This window comes from Mustela nivalis (assembly GCF_964662115.1).
Source record: "Mustela nivalis genome assembly, chromosome: 7".
Lineage (NCBI taxonomy): Eukaryota > Metazoa > Chordata > Mammalia > Carnivora > Mustelidae > Mustela > Mustela nivalis.
In genome coordinates, this window is record NC_139026.1 from 3,974,594 (window position 1) to 3,993,064 (window position 18,471).

An 18,471-nucleotide genomic window follows, 5' to 3' on the forward strand; every position below is an offset into this window, starting at 1 on the left:
TGTCAGATTTATAGATTTATTTGGAAAGAACATCTTCAAAATATCAAATCCTCTCACCTAAGAACCTAATATGTCTTTTCATTTATTCTAATCATCCATATCCTATATTAGAATTTTAAAGGTTTTTTTCATACAGATCTTGTGTGATCTTAAGTTACTTCCCAGATATTTTATAGGTTTTTTTTCCTCTTATGAGTAATATTTATTTTTATAATATTTTTCTAATTGGTTCCTACTGGTATAGAAAAATGCTATCAAATTTTCGATTGTAACATGATTTTGCTAAAACCTCTTACGACTTCTAGTAACTTACCCATTATGTGCGCTGGGATGCCTTTGACATCTGCCTGGAGATGTGGAGTAGGCAGTTGAGTCTATAAGTTAGGAGTCCATGGGAGAGGTCCTGGCTGGAGGTATAAATTCTTGGATTGTTTGTATGCAGGTGGTACTTAAAGCCTGGGTAAGATCACCAGAAACCATCAAAGGAGCAGCCAGTAAGGGAGCAGGAAAGCCAGAGCGGTATGGTGCTCCCGAGCCAAGTGAAGAGGTGTTTCCCATAGTCTGCATGTCTGCCTCCTGCAGCAGGAAGAAATCCTTCAAGAATTTGTTCTGAACTCCCCCTGCGGGCACTGTGCTCGATGGTTAAGAGCAGAGACTCTGAGTGTGTCTCGGACCAGACCGGGGCTCCCTCACTTCCTCATGGGGTAGCCTGGGGCAACAAACTCGGCTCTGTGCCATGTCTGCTCAGCTTCCTTATCAACAGCAAGAGTGGTATTAGCCTCTCAGAGTCCTACTACTAAAGCACGTGTAAAAGCACATGTGGCAGGCTGGCACCCAGTGACCTCTCACTGAATATCACTCTCTATTTATCATTATTGTTCTTGTTGTGGTTTCTCGTAACAGTTAGTGCTTGAAAGTCTGTCTGGATTGAAGGATCCTGTTCACGGGGCATGTGAGGGCGAGAGGATGGGAAGGGTGAGCTACAGCTGGTCTTGCAGTTCTTTATGAGGCGTTCGTGAGGCTGGAGAAGGGGGAAGGAGCTTCAGGAGAGAGGTGCTCTTCCATTCCCACGTTGGCAGTTTGTGGGTGACTAGCCGTTTGGAAAGACAGACTAAATAAATGAGAATGAGCACATAAATTGTAACTTAAAGAGGAGGGGAGAGCCCACAGATTACAGAAGATTCAAGAAACACATATCCACATGCAGTGTGTGGACTCTGATTCAAACCAGTTTTGTTTTGTTTTTAAAGATTTATTTATTTATTTATTTATTTATTTGAGAGAGAAGGGGGAGATAGAGCATGAGTGGGGCGGAGAGGGTGAAGCAGGCTCCCGGCTGAGCAAAGAGCCCATGCAGGGCTCCATCCCAGGACCAAAGGCAGCGGTTTAACCGACTGAACCACCCAGGCATCCCTGTTTTGTTTTGATTTTAATGAGACTCCGGAAATCTGGTAACGAGAGCAATCTAATATTGAAGAATTGTCATCATCTGTATCTACAGTAGCTTGTGGTTTTGTGTTAATGGTCACTCCACTTCCAGAGATACAAACTAAAATATTTACTGATGAAGTTACATGATGTCTGAGATGTGCCAGGGTTGGAGCAAAGTCACAAATACAACTGTAGATACAACAGGCTTGACCATGAACTAAATTCCTTATAGCATTCCTTCTACTTCTGTATTTTCTTAAAATTTTTCATAATAACAACTAAAAAGTATAGAATTAAGAGACTCCTTACCACATGTAACGCTTGGCTCTATTATACTAGATTAGAATTTGAAAAACAAAAAACTCGGCTTAATGTTCAACTCGAATACAGTCGCAATCAGCTGAAGAAGAGACTGAGTAAGATCAACAAATTAAAAGAGACCGTCCAGAAAGGCAGAGAAGACATCGATAACCTAAAGCAGGTAACTAAGAACAGGTGGCTGAGGCGCCCTGTCACTGAGACGATGACTTCCTCCACTGAGTAAACACGGGTTGAGCTGAAGTGTCCTCCTGGGCACAGAAAGTGTGGAGGGCAGATTTGGGAAATACTGGAAGTCAAATCAGCAGTTTCACGAATTCCTGGATGTTGAAGTGGGAGCCTAAGCCTAGGAGGGACGCCAGTGATGACTCCTGAGTCCTAGTTGGGGTGATGGGTGGATAGAAGAGCGAGTAAGAGCGAGAACATTCCAGACCCGCGGAGCTGGAGCTGCCTGTGTGACACCGAAGCAGCGATCTCTGGCAAGTGAGGGGGGCACAGAGGGTGGGAGGAGCCCAGGCCTGTTTCTGGAAGTGAATTGAAACTGTAAGTGCTTGAGACTCCCAGGCAGGCCGGAGCACTGTGCGGGGCCGTGAGGCCAGGGTGGGACTCTGAAAGGAGTGGTCGCACGGGTTGTGGAGGTAGAGCCAGAAACCCCACCATGCCGGGAAGAGGACGTGGGGGCGGTTGTCAGGTTGCCAATTAAGAGGTCCGAGTAGCAAGAACGTCTTCATTGGACAATGGGAACAGAAGTCAGATGGCATTAAGCTGGGGAATGAATCCAAAATGAAGGACAAAGAAAGGTAGGAATCGCCAATTTCCAAGAGGCGTAGAGCCAGAGTGGGTCCCACAGAGTGGGATAGAGGTTCGTGCACCACCCAGAACGAGGGTTTATCCCAGAATCACTGGGTTGGTTTCTTGACACTAAGATGATCTGTGGGCCTTGTTAACGTAAAAGACGGTGAGTCTACAATGTAAATCGTCTTCATTCAGGCTGAAGAAAATTGTCTGCAGATTGTGGATGATCTCATGGCAAAGCGGCAGCAACTTAAGGACGTATTTCTCACTCAGAATGCGAGCGCCGAGAAGGTCCAAGCTCAGCTGGAAGAAGAGAGGAAGCGATTTCTGGCTATTGATAGGTAATTAGTTGGAAGGACCACAACCAGCAATTTGAAGACGTTTACTGCCAATTTGAAATTTATTGTAGGAAGCTTTGTTATTTGAATTTGTGCCCTTGCTGCCTTTGGTCCCACATCACACCTTTCAAGTATGTTCTCATCTGGGGAAAAACCAAAAGAGGTGGTTAGTTGTTTAGAGTGAATAGTTTTCTTTGGCAGATGACAATGTGGGCCTGTGCTAAGAGCCCCTGCCCTAAATCCCTGTGACTCTGCTTGTGGGACAAACCCTGCAGGGGGTGTCTGGAGCCGGTCTGCATGGTCGCGTCCCCCAGCCCTGCCACTTACACACTACGTCTTCATTTCCTCCTCTGGTAACCTGGGGGCGCTCACCGCGGCTGCCTCCCGGGACACTTGTAAGAATTAAATGAGGGGCTGTTCATAGGACACTTAGAACAGTACCTGGCACGTGCTAAGCATGTGTGTCTGTCATGAAGGGGACGATGACACTTGGAACCAGGCGACCCACTGTACCAGTGTGACCTCTGCTTTCCTGTATGATGGGCACGACTGTAAGCAGTTAGATGAAATGTGCTCTGGTTTGGTCAACTCAGCATTTCATGGTTTTGCCCACTGATTGAAGACTTACAGCATTTCAGGATAGAGCCAGAAAGTTCTTTGTCTACGATTTTTGAGTGGACTTAAAGTTCATTTACTCTTGAATTTTTTCACTTTTGTAGTTAGTTTAAACAGAACTACATCTCTGTTCATCATCATATTTTTGAAAATCATATTCTTAATTTATTTTATTTTTTGGTCCTGTTTCTAGATCCTCTTTAAAATCCCACATTGTTTTAAGTAGTAAAATCCCCAAGCCCTCATTTAAAATAGAGAGCATTATACTAATGCTGTAATAGAAAAGTTCAGACCATTCAGACCATTCGATATGTAATGACTTAACTGGTAAGACATTTTTCTTGTTTAAAGGTTGTTTCTCTTGTTTTGAGGTCTGAAGTGTAGAGCTTATATTGAAGGAGAAATGCAGCTTGAAAAATTATACAGATTTTGAAACAAAGCTAGCCTGATTAAAGAAATTATCTTTATTATTTTAAAAATGCTCCCTTGGATTAACTAATTACAGTCATGGCCTTTCTCAAGAGTGTTAAAGTTTTATTAGAAGCATCAGTGAGGTAACTCTAGAACTTATCGCACTCAAGAAAAGACTCTTTTTTCCATGTAAATTCATTTACAACACATTCATTTTTCTTCTTTGGTGCAACTTTACATAAGGAGTAAAATATCACTTTTCATATCTGTGTATTTACAGGGAAGTGGGAAAATGGCAAAAAGAAGTTGTAATCATTCAAACTTCTTTGGAACAGAAACGGCTAGAGAAGCATAATCTGCTGCTTGATTGCAAAGTTCAAGACATTGAAATCATCCTCTTGTTGGGGTCACTGGACGACATCATTGAAGTGGAGGTATTCGCCCGCAGGACTGCAGAGTAAAGTGGCCGCGGGCAGCTGCCTGCAACGCCCTTTGGCTGCTTCTCGAGGTCCCAGCCTCGCAGATCCTCCCTCTGCTGCTAAGGCTCCGGGGGGTGGAAAGGCATCCTCCCACCACGGTCCTCATTGCAGAGGACTGGGCATGTCACGCAGTTTCTTACGTCTCTCGCTGATCCGTGTCCTCCTAGCCCCACAGGAAGGGCCGCAGTTTCTTTTCTACACATTAGATCCCGAGAGGAGTCGGAGATCGAGAGCTGTTGATGTCAATGGCCTTTGGTGGGGTTTTAGGGAAGCTGCTGCTGTGTTCGGAACGTGCATGTTCCCATTACCCCGTCCACAGCCAGTGACAAGACGGGTTTGTCCTGCCTCATGGGTCATCTCTGAGCTCTGCCCTGGGGTCTCCCTTCCACATCCCCCTCCCCTCTCTGCTCTGCTGTACAGCTGGACAGCTACTCCCTCCATCCACCCTCCGCCCCAGGAAGGCCCTGAGTCCTTTGGAGTCTTCAGAGTGAAGCATCTTTCATACCAACACGTCTTCTCTTGCCAGTATTGATTTCATAACCTCATACTCAAAAAGTCTTTGTCTTTTTTTCTCAATAGTAGCAGAGGTCACATTCCAGACAGGAGGTAAGGAAAGGAGAAAACCCTTTCCTGGCCACAAACTACATAAACCCAACTCCGATGGCTTTAAAGGGGTGGGTGGGGGGCAGGATAGGGGGAGGTCTCATGCCTGACCCAGTCTGGGAATTTGAACACTGTCAAGAACTCTTTCTGGCTCAGTGTATATATTGGCTTTGTTCTCCCAAATTGGCTTTCACCACATGGCTGCAGCTGTAACCACCAGCTCTGACCAGAGGGAAAGAGAACCCTCCCCTGTGCTCTCTATTGGGAAAATCCTGGAGAAGAACTGTGGGTCATGGGTTCACTTTTGTAGGAGCAGAGAGAGAAGGGATGGGTCTGTGAACAGCAAAAATAGATGGGAGCCGAAAAACAATAGTTATCATACTACAGAAAGAAACAGAACATCTGTTTAAAAGACAATGCCAGGTGCCTGGGTGGCTCAGTGGGTTAAGCCTCTGCCTTCGGCTCTGGGCATGATCTCAGGGTCCTGGGATCAAGTCCCACATCTGGCTCTCTGCTCCGCAGGGAACCTGCTTCCTCCTCTCTCTCTGCCTGCCTCTCTGCCTACTTGTGATCTCTGTCTGTCAAATAAATAAAATATTAAAAAATAAATAAAAGGCAATGTCATTTTAGAAGCGGTTACAGAGAGGAGGAAGCAACTTTAATGGCTGACGTCGAAGTGAGTGTTACTGGTCAAGTGTTCGTGCCGCTGCTTTGCTCTATTGCTTTCGGTTACTGAACCTTCAGTATGGTTCTCCAGCATGCCCACCTGAACGGAAATGACTTCTTTATTGGCTTGAAAGAATTTCATACTCGTGGTGGGGTATTTCAGAGCAAGTTTTAAAGGCCTTACACTGGAATAATACTGAATCATTATCTCAAAAGAAAAAGTGATAGGGTTGCATTCACTTTTTAAAGTATGATGCTTCTAAAGAGTAAAGCGTTCAGGATAGTGAAAAGGTCCAGCCCGTGTTGTATTGGGAAGGGAAGGCTCAGGAATATGTCGTCCTCCTCCATTAGAAGACTGTCCATCCCAGGAGGAGGATCGCATTTGTTCTTTCTGGTCCCAAGGGGGATATAGGGTTGGGGAGTAGAGGCCACAGAGACAGATTTCCTCTCCTAGGGAACAATTTCTACTGGAAATACGGAGGGCCTATTGTGGTGAGCTTCCTGATCAGAATTTTGTAGGCACATCCAGAAGTGCTGTACAAGATGTTCTCTGTAAAGCCTGAAATAGAAAAGGCATGAGATCTAAAGTGTCTCTCTCCAGTGGGCTGAATGAGGATCACTGGGTAGAAATGTTTATAATAATTGTTACAGGAGTAATTGTCTTCCCATAATTGAGAGGTGGGACCTGAGATTTCCCTTCTACTGGAGGTGTTCAGATAGAGGATATGTGGGCGCCTGGGGGGCTCAGTCAGGTAAGCATCTGTCTTCAACTCAGGTCATGATCCCAGCTCCTGAGATCACATCCCACATTGGGCTCTCTGCTTAGGGGGGAGCCTGCTTTTCCCTCTCCTCTGTCGCTATTCATCTGCTCTCTCTTTTTCTCTCTCTTTCACAAATATAATCTTTTAAAAAAAGGGTACGTTAACTAGACCTACCAGGGCTCTTGCAGAAGTTCCTTCTGTTATGAGGGAGACTGCACTAGATCACTAGTTCGGAACTCCTACCGTGCAGGTGGAAGCACCTGGGCATCTTGTCGCCAGATCGACATGGCCTTGGAGGCCCCAGTAAGGAGTGAGGTGGGCATCAACCGGAAGCCTTGGGCGGTTGGATGAGATCACCATTTCATATAACAAAGGGCTTCCTCTGCGTTTCAGTTGGGAACTGAAGCAGAAAGTACCCAGGCAACGGTCGACATCTATGAGAAAGAAGAAGCCCTCGAGATAGACTACAGCTCTCTGACGGATGATCTGAAGGTAATCAAAAGATTCCCATTAGGACTGACTCACTGTGACAATGAATGTTTAAATATGCTACAGCACACGTTTTGGACCATAGAGCCTACATTCAGGGAGAAAAGTAGATTTCTTAACGTCGTCTGAAGAAATGGTATTAAGTAGGTAGCTTTTTAAGAATGTTGAGATGACCACTTCTCACTGTGTGTTCAGCAGAACATGAGTACTATGAAATTTTTTCCCAAAGAAGAAAAGTTTCTATGGTCAGCATTTTTTGAAGGACTTTCTCCTTGTAGAGTCACCATGATTATTAGTCTCCGAGCAATTGTGCGAGAGACAGAGTAGCCACTGTACTCTAGCGGCCCCTGCAGTAGGGGACACCACCTTCACGGCTGTAGGGCACATATCTGGGGTCCGGTTTCAAGGGCTCTTTAATTGGGCAGCTCTGGCTCTGTCATAGACATCCCTATAAGTTCCTACGATGCTAGGTTTCTTTCTGTTTTGACTCCATCCTAAGACTGCCTCTCGTGGTGAGGGCAAAATGGCCATTCTTGGCTTTCCAGCCACACACAGCCATGACCTTCAGAGAAGAGACAGGCTGCCTTTGTAGTGACATGTTCTTAAAAGTGGAAGAGGGCTTGTCCGACAGACCTCTCGGAACTGTGTCCGCATCTCAGTGTCCTGAACTGGACCACATGTTCATTCCCTACCAAAAGCTCTGGGCACAGGGTGGTCTAGGCTTACATCAAACAGGGTCCCCCAACCCCCACCCCCAGCTACAGTGGGAGCTTGAGGGAGAAATGGTCAAACACGAGCTCCATGAGAAAGGAGGGAGTAGAGCGTGGATGGCAGGTGGCAATACCCACATCTTTTAATTTCGTGTTCTTAATATATGTTGTGTTCTTGGGTTAGTATTGGTTATTCACTGGGCTCTTGGACTGTTTATGCTATTTTTAGGCAATCAGAAAAAAGCTTTGTCTTTTCTATATCTATTTAGTGCTTTCATTTTAGAAAATCCTTCCCCACATTATTACTGAGTAAATATTTACCCTGTTCATGGTTTTGCTTTCATTACCTATTTAATTCATCTGAAATTTATTTTGGCATATGGTAAAAGGTAAGAGTCTGCTTTTAAGAAGTTACCTATGGAGCCAGTTTATGCAACATTTTCCAAGGAATTCTCTTCTCAATGACTTAAAACATCGCCTTTATCACATATAAATTAAAGATCCTGGGAGGGCAAGAGGCTTTCCTGGAAAACCAGGCCAGCACCACTGTTTCCCTTCCATCCTCACTCAGGCTCTATCCATTGTTCTGGTTTAGCTTCCTCGACCCCTCCTTGTGGGCTAGATCCCTTCTCCCTGTCTCATGCTACCTGTGCTTTTGCCGGTCAGAGCATCTCAGGCGCTTGTCAATGCCCATGTGTATGTCTGACCTCCCTGTGAGCTCTCTAAGGGCAAGGCCAGAGCAGTTTTCATCACTGAGTGTCTCCGACATAGGAAATGGTCAGTAGTTTGTAATGAATGAGTAAGCGAAGGTACCATGTGAATTGTTGCCCTTTAGCCAGACCACGAAGTGCAGGAGGGAAGCGTGGTCCGGGCGAGAGGCATCTTGAACAGCGGAGCCGCAGCTGCGCAGCTGCTCTGGAAGCGAGCACTAGTGCGGTTCAGACCCTGACGGCTTTGTGCGAGGGAGTGCGTGGGTGTGGAGGGAGGGAGGCAGGGGGTGGATTCTGAAGGGCCCTAATTACTCAGCAGTTTGGAAGGGCAAGCTAATCCCTGTTCCTTGCGGGCTAACAGGCCTTACAAACTGATAAGGAAGTGGAGGCCTGCCTGAGGCTCCTGCTGCAGCAGGTGGCGTCCCAGGAGGACGTCCTGCTGAAGACAGCGGCCCCAAACCTGCGAGCCCTGGAGAACCTGAAGACTGTCCGAGACAAGTTTCAGGAGTCCACAGACGGTGAGCCTGAGCTCTAGCTGCTGGCAAGGCCATGTTCTTGGGTTGATGGGTTTGGATCTCCGTAACACTTATTAGCAACTGTAGCTTTATTTTTATCTAGCTTTATTTATTTGTATTGTATATCTTCCTCTGTTGTCTTATAGTAATGTGCACTTTTAATATGCACTGCTTCCTTCTTAAAAGTGTTCTGCTTTAACTTAAAAACAAGTGTATTAGTTATTTTTTAAAACATTTATTTATTCGAGATAGAGACTACCCCCCACCCCCATGTGGGCTCAAGCTCATGATGCTGAAATTAACCTGAGCCGAAACCAAGAGTCAGACGCTTAACCAGCTGAGCTACCCAGGCACCCCAGGTGTATTGGTTATTTTAGAACAGGTATTTTTTTTTTTTTTATACAAGCAGGATGGTCATATTAGATACTCTTTCATAATTTGTCATTATTATCTTAAAATTAGCCCTAGCAGATAAAGGGCTCATCAATTTTAAGAGCCATGTTCTTGGAATTAATAACAATTAGGATATTTTAAATGTAGATTTTACTCAAGACAACCAAACTCAAAATCCAGTTTTTAAAAATATTCTGTGCTTTCGGGATGCCTGGGTGACTCAGTCTGTTAAGCACCTGCTTTCGGTTCAGGTCACTATCCCAGGGTCCTGGGATCAAGCCCCGCATCAGGCTCTCTGCTCAACAGGGAGCCTGCTTCACCTTCTCCCCACTGCTCCCCCTGCTTGTGTGCTTTCTCTCAAAATCTTAAAAGAAAATTAATAATAATAAAATATTCTGTGCTTTAAAATTGAAATAAGAGGAGCCAGCCCCTCAGTGGTCTGCAAAATAAAGAACATTGATTTTCTCTTAGCTTTTGAGGCCAGCAGAAAGGAAGCCAGAATGTGTAGGCAAGAGTTTGAACAGGTGAAAAAAAGGAGATATGACCTTTTCAGCCAGTGTTTTGAGCACGTCTCGATCTCAATCGATCAAATCTACAAGAAGCTCTGCAGAAACGTCAGTGCCCAAGTATGTATTTTTCACCCACCGATGTTCCTGGGAACTTTGTGTTGCTGGTGGTTTTTTTCTGGTGGGAAATAAATGTCACATCATCTGAGTGACCCACTTCTGGAGCAAAGTCAGTTCCAGAAGATCAGTTACCATAGTAACTGTGTGTGTTCTAGATCCCATTCACTCTACCACTGGCTAGCCTGAACAAGGCAGAATCTCTCTGGGCCCATCTCTTCATCTGAAAGAGGGGTTAGGTCACTTAGTTTCCAGATTCTCTGCAGTGCTGCAGTTCTGCTGTCTGGTAACTTGATTTTATGGAACCGTCAGCAGTCTCTGTAGTGAAGGGACATATAACGTAGAGTGTCTTGGGAGACGGCTGACCTGCGGTCAGGAGAAAGAAAGAACCGAAGGCAGGATTGTGTCCACAGTCTCTTTGCTAGAACCCTTGCCCGTTCCATGGTTGATCCCCGGGGCAGAGCCTGCGGCACTGAATGTGGACTCAGATGTCTACTGGGTCTGCCACACCTGCTTTTACCTTTCTCGGGGTGTTCTGTGGCCAACAGCTGATCCTGGATCATTTTTTAGAATTTTAGCCACAAACAGTTACTTATTTTTGGTAAAGCAAGACTGAAATAAACTGAAATAAACCCAGTAACTCTTGGGTTCATCTCTGTAGCCACAGTACCTGGCCCACAGTAGGTGTTCAGTAAGTGGCTGGGAAATGGGCCCCAAGTGCACTGAATGAGATTGTTTTTGTCCAGTTCGTGGCACGTGCTGCTGAGGTCTGCATGGCAGGCCTGTGGGGAGGCCTGATTCTTCGTGTGTGTGAGCATGTTTTCCCTCTGCTCCACACCTAGCAGCCCTGTTTCCTGTGACTACACTGTAGAGCCAGCTCTGTACACGAGCCGCGGGCGCTCATGTTTTGCCATCACAGTGGAGGAAAACCTAACCGGCAGAATATTTTGCAGCCAAACTCTGTTGCAGTTTCTGAAGTTGAAATTTACTAATGGCTTTTCTGATTTTGCTAAATAAATAACCTGTGTTTCAGGCATTTCTTAGCCCAGAGAACCCAGAAGAGCCTTACCTAGAAGGAATTAGCTATAACTGCGTGGCACCAGGCAAACGGTTCATGCCAATGGACAATCTGTCAGGGGGAGAAAAGTGCGTGGCCGCGTTAGCCCTCCTGTTCGCCGTGCACAGGTAAGGTCCCAGTGACCTGATTCTGCATCAGGGCAGAAACAAAATGGACCCTTCCACAGAAGGTGTTTTAGCATATGTGATACAAAACTGCTTCACTGAGCCCGACAACATTCAGGCTTGTTTTAGGCCTATAATAATTTAGACTGCAAATCAAACACACAATTCAGTCTTTGACAGAGTTTCATTAAATCTCTATAATTATCAGTAGCTGCTTATATTCCAGCTTTACAGAAAAGAAAGAAAAAATACTGACAGCCAGAAGTGAAATCAGGATTGCCGACAGTTAACAACAAACCCAAAGGGAACAAAAACTCCCGACCTGTATATTATTTTCCTAGCGCCAATTCAGGGACCTGTGTTTATGTAGAGAATGTTAAATGAAGCATTTCTTCTGAAAAAAACGTTTAACCTCCTCGTTTCCACTAGTCATGGTGGCAGTTGGTGAAGTAAATCAAAAGAGTAGCTAAAATTAGGGCAAATGACTTGCAACATGCAAATCCTTAGATGAAGATCTAGGTGCCCGTGATGCCTTCTCTCTGCTTCCGTGACCAGGAAGATTAACCTAAGTTCTCCAGCTGCTCGTTACTGCTCCCAGGGATAAAAAAAAAAAAAAAAAAGAGGCCAGTACAGGACAGGCACAGACAATAGCATTAAAGCCAGCAGACCTGGGGAGAGCAGGCAGCAGGAATCAGACCATGAGCCTGTTCTGAGCAAGTCTCAGCAGAACAGAGCTAGTACCAGGTGCCACTACCCTCCTTTATTCAGCAGACACTACATATCCACTGTGTGTCACGGGCTGGTGTAGGCTCTGGAGACAGCAGTGAACAGAACAAAATCTTTGCCTCGGAGAGACTTCATTTTTATTGGGGAAGACAAATGAGAAGATAGACTAGTAAACTAATTCTCCAACACCGAGACTATTGGGAAATGACAGATGCTACAGAGAAGAAACAAAGTAGGGAGTGGAGGCCCTAAGAAGCCGGAGCAGTGTAGGGTTTGCGGCATTAAAGAGCCACCTGCGAGGCCTGTTTGAGAAGGCAGTGTTGGTACAAAGACTTGAAGGAAGGAAGGGAGCAAGTCTTGCAGATAGCTAAGAGAAGAATGTTCTAGACATGAAGAATAGCAAGTGCAAATGTCCTGAGGCCAGCGAGAACCTGGCATCGGTAGCGAATAGACTGTGTACAACAGTGGCAGGCACAGGGCTAGGAAGCTGCTGTAGCAGTCCAGGTGGAAGATGAGGGTAGGCTGGACGAGGGTGAGAGCAGAGGCGAGCAGACAAGGCATGGGGTGTGAAGGACATGGCAAGGATGACCCCTCATCAACTAGAGTGGGAAGACGTTGGGAGAGAGTAGGTCTGAAGGGCCAGGTGAGGAGCGGGATTTGGGATGAGCTTGAGCTGTTTATTAACACCCACACGGAGCTGTGGAGTAAGCCACTGGCCGTGGGAGGCAGGCGTGGAAGCCGTCCACACGTGGATGGTATCGGTACCCTGAGAGGAGATGGTGTCACCGGGGGAGCTGACCAGTGGGTGAGCAGCCCAAGGGCACTGCACGGAGAGGAGCTGGCAGAAGAGATGGAAGGAGCAAGGGGTCATGTCGGGGGAGTAGACGGTCATCCGTGACGCCAGAGCCACGGACTGGGGCAGCCCCAGGTGCCACGTGCAACGGTCACGGGAGACGCGGACCAAGCGTTGCACATTCGATGTAGCATCGGCGGGCTCCTGGGTCACTGAGGCTAAAGCATCCAAGATGATGTTATCTTATTTTCTCTGAATACCGTTAACCCTCGTAGTAGAAAGCCGTGACTCACCGGGCTGTACTCTCGTTCCAGTTTCCGGCCTGCTCCGTTCTTTGTGTTAGACGAAGTAGACGCGGCTCTGGACAACACAAACATTGGCAAGGTCAGGTTTTTTCTGCTGTTAACTTCCCGTAGGTCACGCACCACTCAAGGATCGCGGTCTGGTCAGAAAGACGGTTTATCCTGAACACACACGGTTTGTTGGATAATTGCTGATTAAAAATCAAATCTAAGTATCTAAAAATCTAAGTATCTGAAAATTAGTTTTCATTCAAGGTTTAGGGGACTCTCAATGAATTATTGGGGAATCAAAACAGGGAGTCGGAGGAGGATTGCTATACTGAATCCACAGCATTGCTAGTGGGTAACTTGTCCCCAGATCTAGATACTGGGACCTAGAGGATCACGCAGAGGCCCTGTGGCAAATAGGACCAAATCAGTTGTTAACAAAGCCCCAAATTCTGTCCCCCCATGAATTTATTAAAACTTATCCAACTGTTGTACTTCAGGATCCTGTTCTCAGGATTTGAGATGAGGGAACTAAGGAAACAGGTCTGCATCGTGAAGATGACAGCGTAGATCTAGAAAGCCCCCCGAAAGAGGGCAACACTGAAGCCACCTACCTCCACTGTGACTTTCTGACATGCGAACAGTCAGTCATGGAAGCCCAACCAAAGGCCAGAGTTGGTCTCTGGAAAGTGCCCGGTCCGTGGCTACTGAGTGACGGGATAACTCCGGCCCGCAGACTCTGGTCTCATGGTCCTACTGCCTGGGCTGTCGTTTCGGGGATGCGTGAATCAGGCTCTGGTTCTGATTCCAGGCCCAGTGGAAGCTGGCGTCCTGCTGTATACCTTCGTCTTGTGAGCTTGGCTAAGGAGTCCTTCTCAGACCAGTGCCCGGGGCCACCCCGGCAGGCTGTCTCTGAAGCTGGCCTGCCTGCTCTCTCCGTCTGTGGAGTCTGCCGGGAAGGGCCGGTCTTCCCCCAGCGCTGCTCAGTCTGGCCTCCTCCGACCCAGATTTCTCCCGGCCCCTGCTTCCCACACGGGGCACTGAGCACCTGAGGACAGCCTGTCAGCTCCACAGTCACAAAATTTAGAAAACGGACCCCCAGTCCCCTGAACCTTGTAGAGGACAGCACAGAGCCACCTTCTGGGACCCACAAGGCTTCAGGGTGACCAGGGAAGGAAGACATGGGGCAAGAGAAAATCTGTTTCTCTTGAATGCCAGCCAGTGTGCATCCGCTAATTGGAGTCAATGGCCTGACTCCTGTGGGAGAAATCTCCAAGAGCGCGCTCCAGGCACTCCGCACCCACACTGTGTGTGCTGGGGTGGCATCTGTTTTTGCGGACTGCCTCTTTTAAGGTAGCAAAATGTAGATGTTTCTACATTTTCTTCTAGCAAAATGTAGATGTTTGTATCACCGCCATCTCTAGGGACTCCTACTTAAGGCTTTTCTGTTGGCAGCCATCCTCTGTATTAAAAACCTTTAACTTTCAGTCTTCCCTTGAGGTTTACCCTCTTGGCCACTCTACTGCCCTGAGTATGAGCAGATGTAGGACGACGAGACCCGAAGTAGCTCCCCCGCCCTTCCCATGGTCCAGTGCCCCCATTTACAAGTAACTCTCCAGGCCAAACGTATGCCTTCTGCCACACCTTCCACTTGTGTCAGAATCCCAGGACATCACAGTGCCACATTCTAGTGGCTCCCATCACCTCAAATGCCGGATGGAGTTCCTTCTGCCTGGTGGATCCAGCCTCTTAGCCAAGGGCGGTCCCCCTCTTCATCACTCACCTGGGCTAGTGACTTGCTCCCCGCCCGGGGCTGCCGTGCCTGCCTCCACGGCCTTGGTGCAGTCAGGACTGACACAGACAGAGAAGAGCCCTTATGGCCCTGCAGACACCTGCTGGGAATTGGCAGACATCTGTGAAGCTGTGGCCACGTTCTTCCCCATCTTTCTCTGGGTTCTGAGTAGTTTATTCAACAAGACATTTCCGTCCAGAGCCCACTTTGTTCTCATTCTCGTGACTTGGATTTGAACTTCCTGAAGGAGCCACTGAGTTCAACTCCAACCAAATAATTATATTATGGTCCTGAATACATATATAATTGCCATTTTTCCCACTCCTGGCTTTCCTGCCACAGGAAACTGTAAGTTTAAATACCAGTCGGTCCGCACGCGCACATAGCGTCTGGGTGTCAGTTTCAGTTAGGAACGCTGACTGCAATTTCACCGGACGGTCTCTTAAATTAGTGCTCTGTTCTTAAAAACATTCTTGACATTTTAGATGATAGATTTAATAAGGTTTACAGGTTTTTAACTAATCTCTTACTTTAGAATCTGAATTATTTCCATAGTGGATTTTACTGAGTTACCGGAAGGGCAAGTAGGTACCTTGTCACCCACCACGGGCCAAGCTGGAGACTTGACTAGGCATAGTGACTGTCCGGGGGCCCAGCAACAAGGCCTTTCCCTGCTGGTGAAATGTGGACTTTTGTCCCCTCAGGTCTCAAGTTACATCAAAGAGCAGAGTCAAGAACAGTTTCAGATGATCATCATTTCCCTGAAGGAGGAGTTCTACTCCCGAGCCGACGCGCTCATCGGCGTCTATCCAGAGGTAAAGACCAGCAACGGGGAGAGGAGAAGCGTCCCTCGGCTGCTTCCCAACACCTCACCACGTGCACCAGTGCAGTCTGGAGACACGGTTTGATTTCCACATCGCCACGCCTGATAAATACAGGCTTAAGTGACTTTTTTAAAACCAAATAAGATTTTAAAAACTAATTTTTTTCTATGGCAGTACAAAGATATTTTTAAGATATGCTTCAAGTGAAAAGGCAAATCCAAACTTGCAGAACAGCGGGATAGCTTTGTTAAGGTACACACTGACATACCCAGCAAATATTAATATTGTTTCATGTTTTCCAGTGTTTGAATGTTTCAGGCAAAACAAATGCATTGTGGGCCGCACTAAAGGACCCCATTTAGCTTTTAAAAGGACTAGAGGAAAGAACAAATTGATCAGACACTCCAGGTTGTCTAGTGACTCAGAATTCACCTTCCTTCAGCTACTCCATCAGCTCAGGAAGTTCAGATTGTTCAGTCTGGGGACACTTGACTTCCCGAGTTTTCATTTAAACGAAGATAAAAATTAGCCTCCCTTCCTGTCCCTCCAAGACGTTAGGGGCCGCTGGAAATTCTCATACCAGCGCAGGAGAGCAAAAAGGATCTTTTTCCTCTGCCCATCTTTGGTTCTCTGGGGCCGGGGCTCTGTACATCAGACCGGCAAAGTCAGCTGAGCGAGGCCAAGCGCTCACTCTCACGGGCACTGTAGGTGCACAGGGCAGACGCACCTGGTGAGGAGTCCGCCACGGGCCGCTGGCTGGCACTGGGGCTTCCACACCATTCCAGGCTCAGAGAAGAAGGGGTCTGGGGCATCTGGGTCAGGGAGGCAGGTGAGGGCGAGGTGCACATTAGTGTGGGGAGGTGGAGCGACTGCCTGCCCCTGCAGCGGCACATGTCCTTAGCCAGTGGGACGCCTGTGTCCGCTGCTGGCGCCCCTCCTGAGCCGCTGTTTGTCCGCAGCCCCTCGCTCACAGCGCTCCGTGAGCCACTGATGTACTCTGGGCTGGCATGTGCACAGGTATGAAGCTCGCATAACTGGAGACCAGTGGCTCTAAAAGGGCCCCTTTTTAAGTGCAAATCCAGGCTCCCTAGTGGCCCTTCCTTGATGTTTGATGACACTTTGTCCCTAAGCAGAGAGCTGACTCTCCCATGTCCTCTCTCATTCAGCACGATGACTGCATGTTCAGCAGAGTTTTGACCCTGGATCTTTCTCAGTATCCAGACACCGAAGGCCGGGAAAGCAGCAAAAGAAACCGAGAGTTGCTTTAGGACCGCAAGTGACCCTAAGCCAACAGGACAGTCTGGCAGGTCAGGGTCACCAGTGCTCCGTCCGTGTGGGAGCAGTCAAGCAGCCTGTGTGCCGCTGCAACCTGCGAGATGCTGGAGCTTGCTTCTGTCCAAGTTCAGGGCCCTTCCCGTGGGTCAAGTTTTTTAGGAGTTAGCATTGTATGGGTTTAAAAAAAAAAAAAAGTACAATTTTGTGCTATAATTTCAACTGCCACTTTGAAAGCCAGTCAGAAAAATGTTGAATTCTGCATTATTTTCACTCAGGCCTTGCCTTTATGTTTAAGTAATCTTTAAGGCAAACTCTTGATTCTTAAGTATACTAATTCTAGGGCATCGAGCCTGTGTTTTATAGAAGTTATTTCAGAGGATGTTATCAATATTGAAAATACCAATAAAGAATGTTCTAATTTTAAACGTTTCCAATCTACAATTCCAGAAACAAGACTATTTTTTTTAAGATTTTTTTATTCATTTACTTGACAGAGATCACAAGTAGGCAGAGTAGCAGGCGGGGGGGTGTGGTGGGGAGGGAAGGAGGCTCCCCGTTGAGCACAGAGCCCGATGCGGGGCTCAATCCCAGGACCCTGAGATCATGACCTGAGCCAAAGGCAGAGGCTTTAGCCCACTGAGCCACCCAGGTGCCCCGAAACAAAACTATCTTAAGGTGAAACTAAATTATGTCTGCTTTAGTGAAATCTAAGTTTCTCTAATTTCTCTTAACAAAATATTGAAGAACACAGGCTTTCCCCAGTAACTGACTATTACGTACGTTGTTATGGGGAGGAAAGGAAATTGCTGCATTTTCAATAATATTTCCATTTCAAAATGGAATGAAATTTAATACCTAGCCGAGTAGCTCCCTCACTGCCATCTACTGAAAGTCACCCCTCGACACGAGTTTGTAAATATGTAAACATAAAAAGCAATACAAAATGGAATTAAAAAGAAATTCTGAGGTGCTGATGGTCTTCCACTGAAGCCTGGGCCCAGGTGCTGACGGGAGGCAGCTGAAGGAATAAGGCCCTCACTTGGGAACACTGCTCCCTGCTTCACGCCAGCGAAGGGCACTCTGTGCCCAGCAAGCGAACCGAAGCCACAGAGAGGCTTCCTGCCCTCCCCCGGCCCAACTCTATCGGCTGCAGATAGCAGAAGCCGCTCTGGCTACCTTCTGTTCCTTTATTAAGAAAACATCAGCAACACCCTCAAAATCAAGGACTTTCTCTGCCTTGGAAACATCAGCTTCATGTTGAAATGTTCCTGTAGGGCCCCATGAGGTCAGGGCAGTCCCTTATCGCTGCCTGGGCCGTTCTCACGCTCAGTGATCCCTTGAGGTGCGGTCTGTTTTGTGGGAGGACACGCACCTCCGTTGCTGCCAACCACCAGACAGTGGGGGCGGCGTGCGGCCATCCTGTCATCACCCCCAACCCAGTGTTTCTCCCCAGCGAGATCACACACAGGCAGATGAGTGACACCCAAGTCGTTCCTAACAGATCGGTCGCGCTGGAAGACACTGGCATTTTCACGAGTGTCGGCAGAACTGCCCACGCAGCGCTTCCATGCTCGTCTACCCTGTGTGCAGCCAACTTCCAGATTCATTCATCCCCGGTTGCACTCTGTAAACGTGTATTTAAAAAAACAACTTAAATACTTGCCTTTTAAAAAAATTTAAACACATTCAAGTAATCATTTGACTTCACAACCGGTAACTCAGGATAAACCTC

At 47.1% G+C, this 18,471-nt stretch overlaps 1 protein-coding gene and 1 long non-coding RNA gene across 3 annotated transcripts in view; one reads left to right on the forward strand and one right to left on the reverse strand.

Moving 5' to 3' along the window:
* Positions 1-17,164, forward strand: part of SMC1B (structural maintenance of chromosomes 1B) — a 75,649-nt gene extending 58,485 nt beyond the window's left edge. Inside the window, exons 16-25 of one of the 2 annotated variants that reach the window (XM_082739820.1) lie at positions 1,771-1,912; positions 2,740-2,885; positions 4,189-4,342; positions 6,811-6,909; positions 8,688-8,844; positions 9,706-9,860; positions 10,891-11,042; positions 12,873-12,942; positions 15,345-15,455; positions 16,631-17,164. In XM_082739820.1, coding sequence (XP_082595946.1) covers positions 1,771-1,912; positions 2,740-2,885; positions 4,189-4,342; positions 6,811-6,909; positions 8,688-8,844; positions 9,706-9,860; positions 10,891-11,042; positions 12,873-12,942; positions 15,345-15,455; positions 16,631-16,732 — 1,288 coding nt within the window. In that variant the 3' untranslated portion in view covers positions 16,733-17,164. Of the gene's footprint in view, positions 1-1,770; positions 1,913-2,739; positions 2,886-4,188; positions 4,343-6,810; positions 6,910-8,687; positions 8,845-9,705; positions 9,861-10,890; positions 11,043-12,872; positions 12,943-15,344; positions 15,456-16,630 lie in introns of those variants that run through there. The other variant, XM_082739821.1, reaches the window with a different exon arrangement.
* Positions 11,880-12,924, reverse strand: LOC309869174. Its single transcript, XR_014314028.1, has 2 exons — positions 12,852-12,924; positions 11,880-12,603 (listed from the first exon to the last, which is right to left on the reverse strand). It is a non-coding gene; the product is annotated as an uncharacterized lncRNA (long non-coding RNA).
* Positions 17,165-18,471: the final 1,307 nt, after the last annotated feature.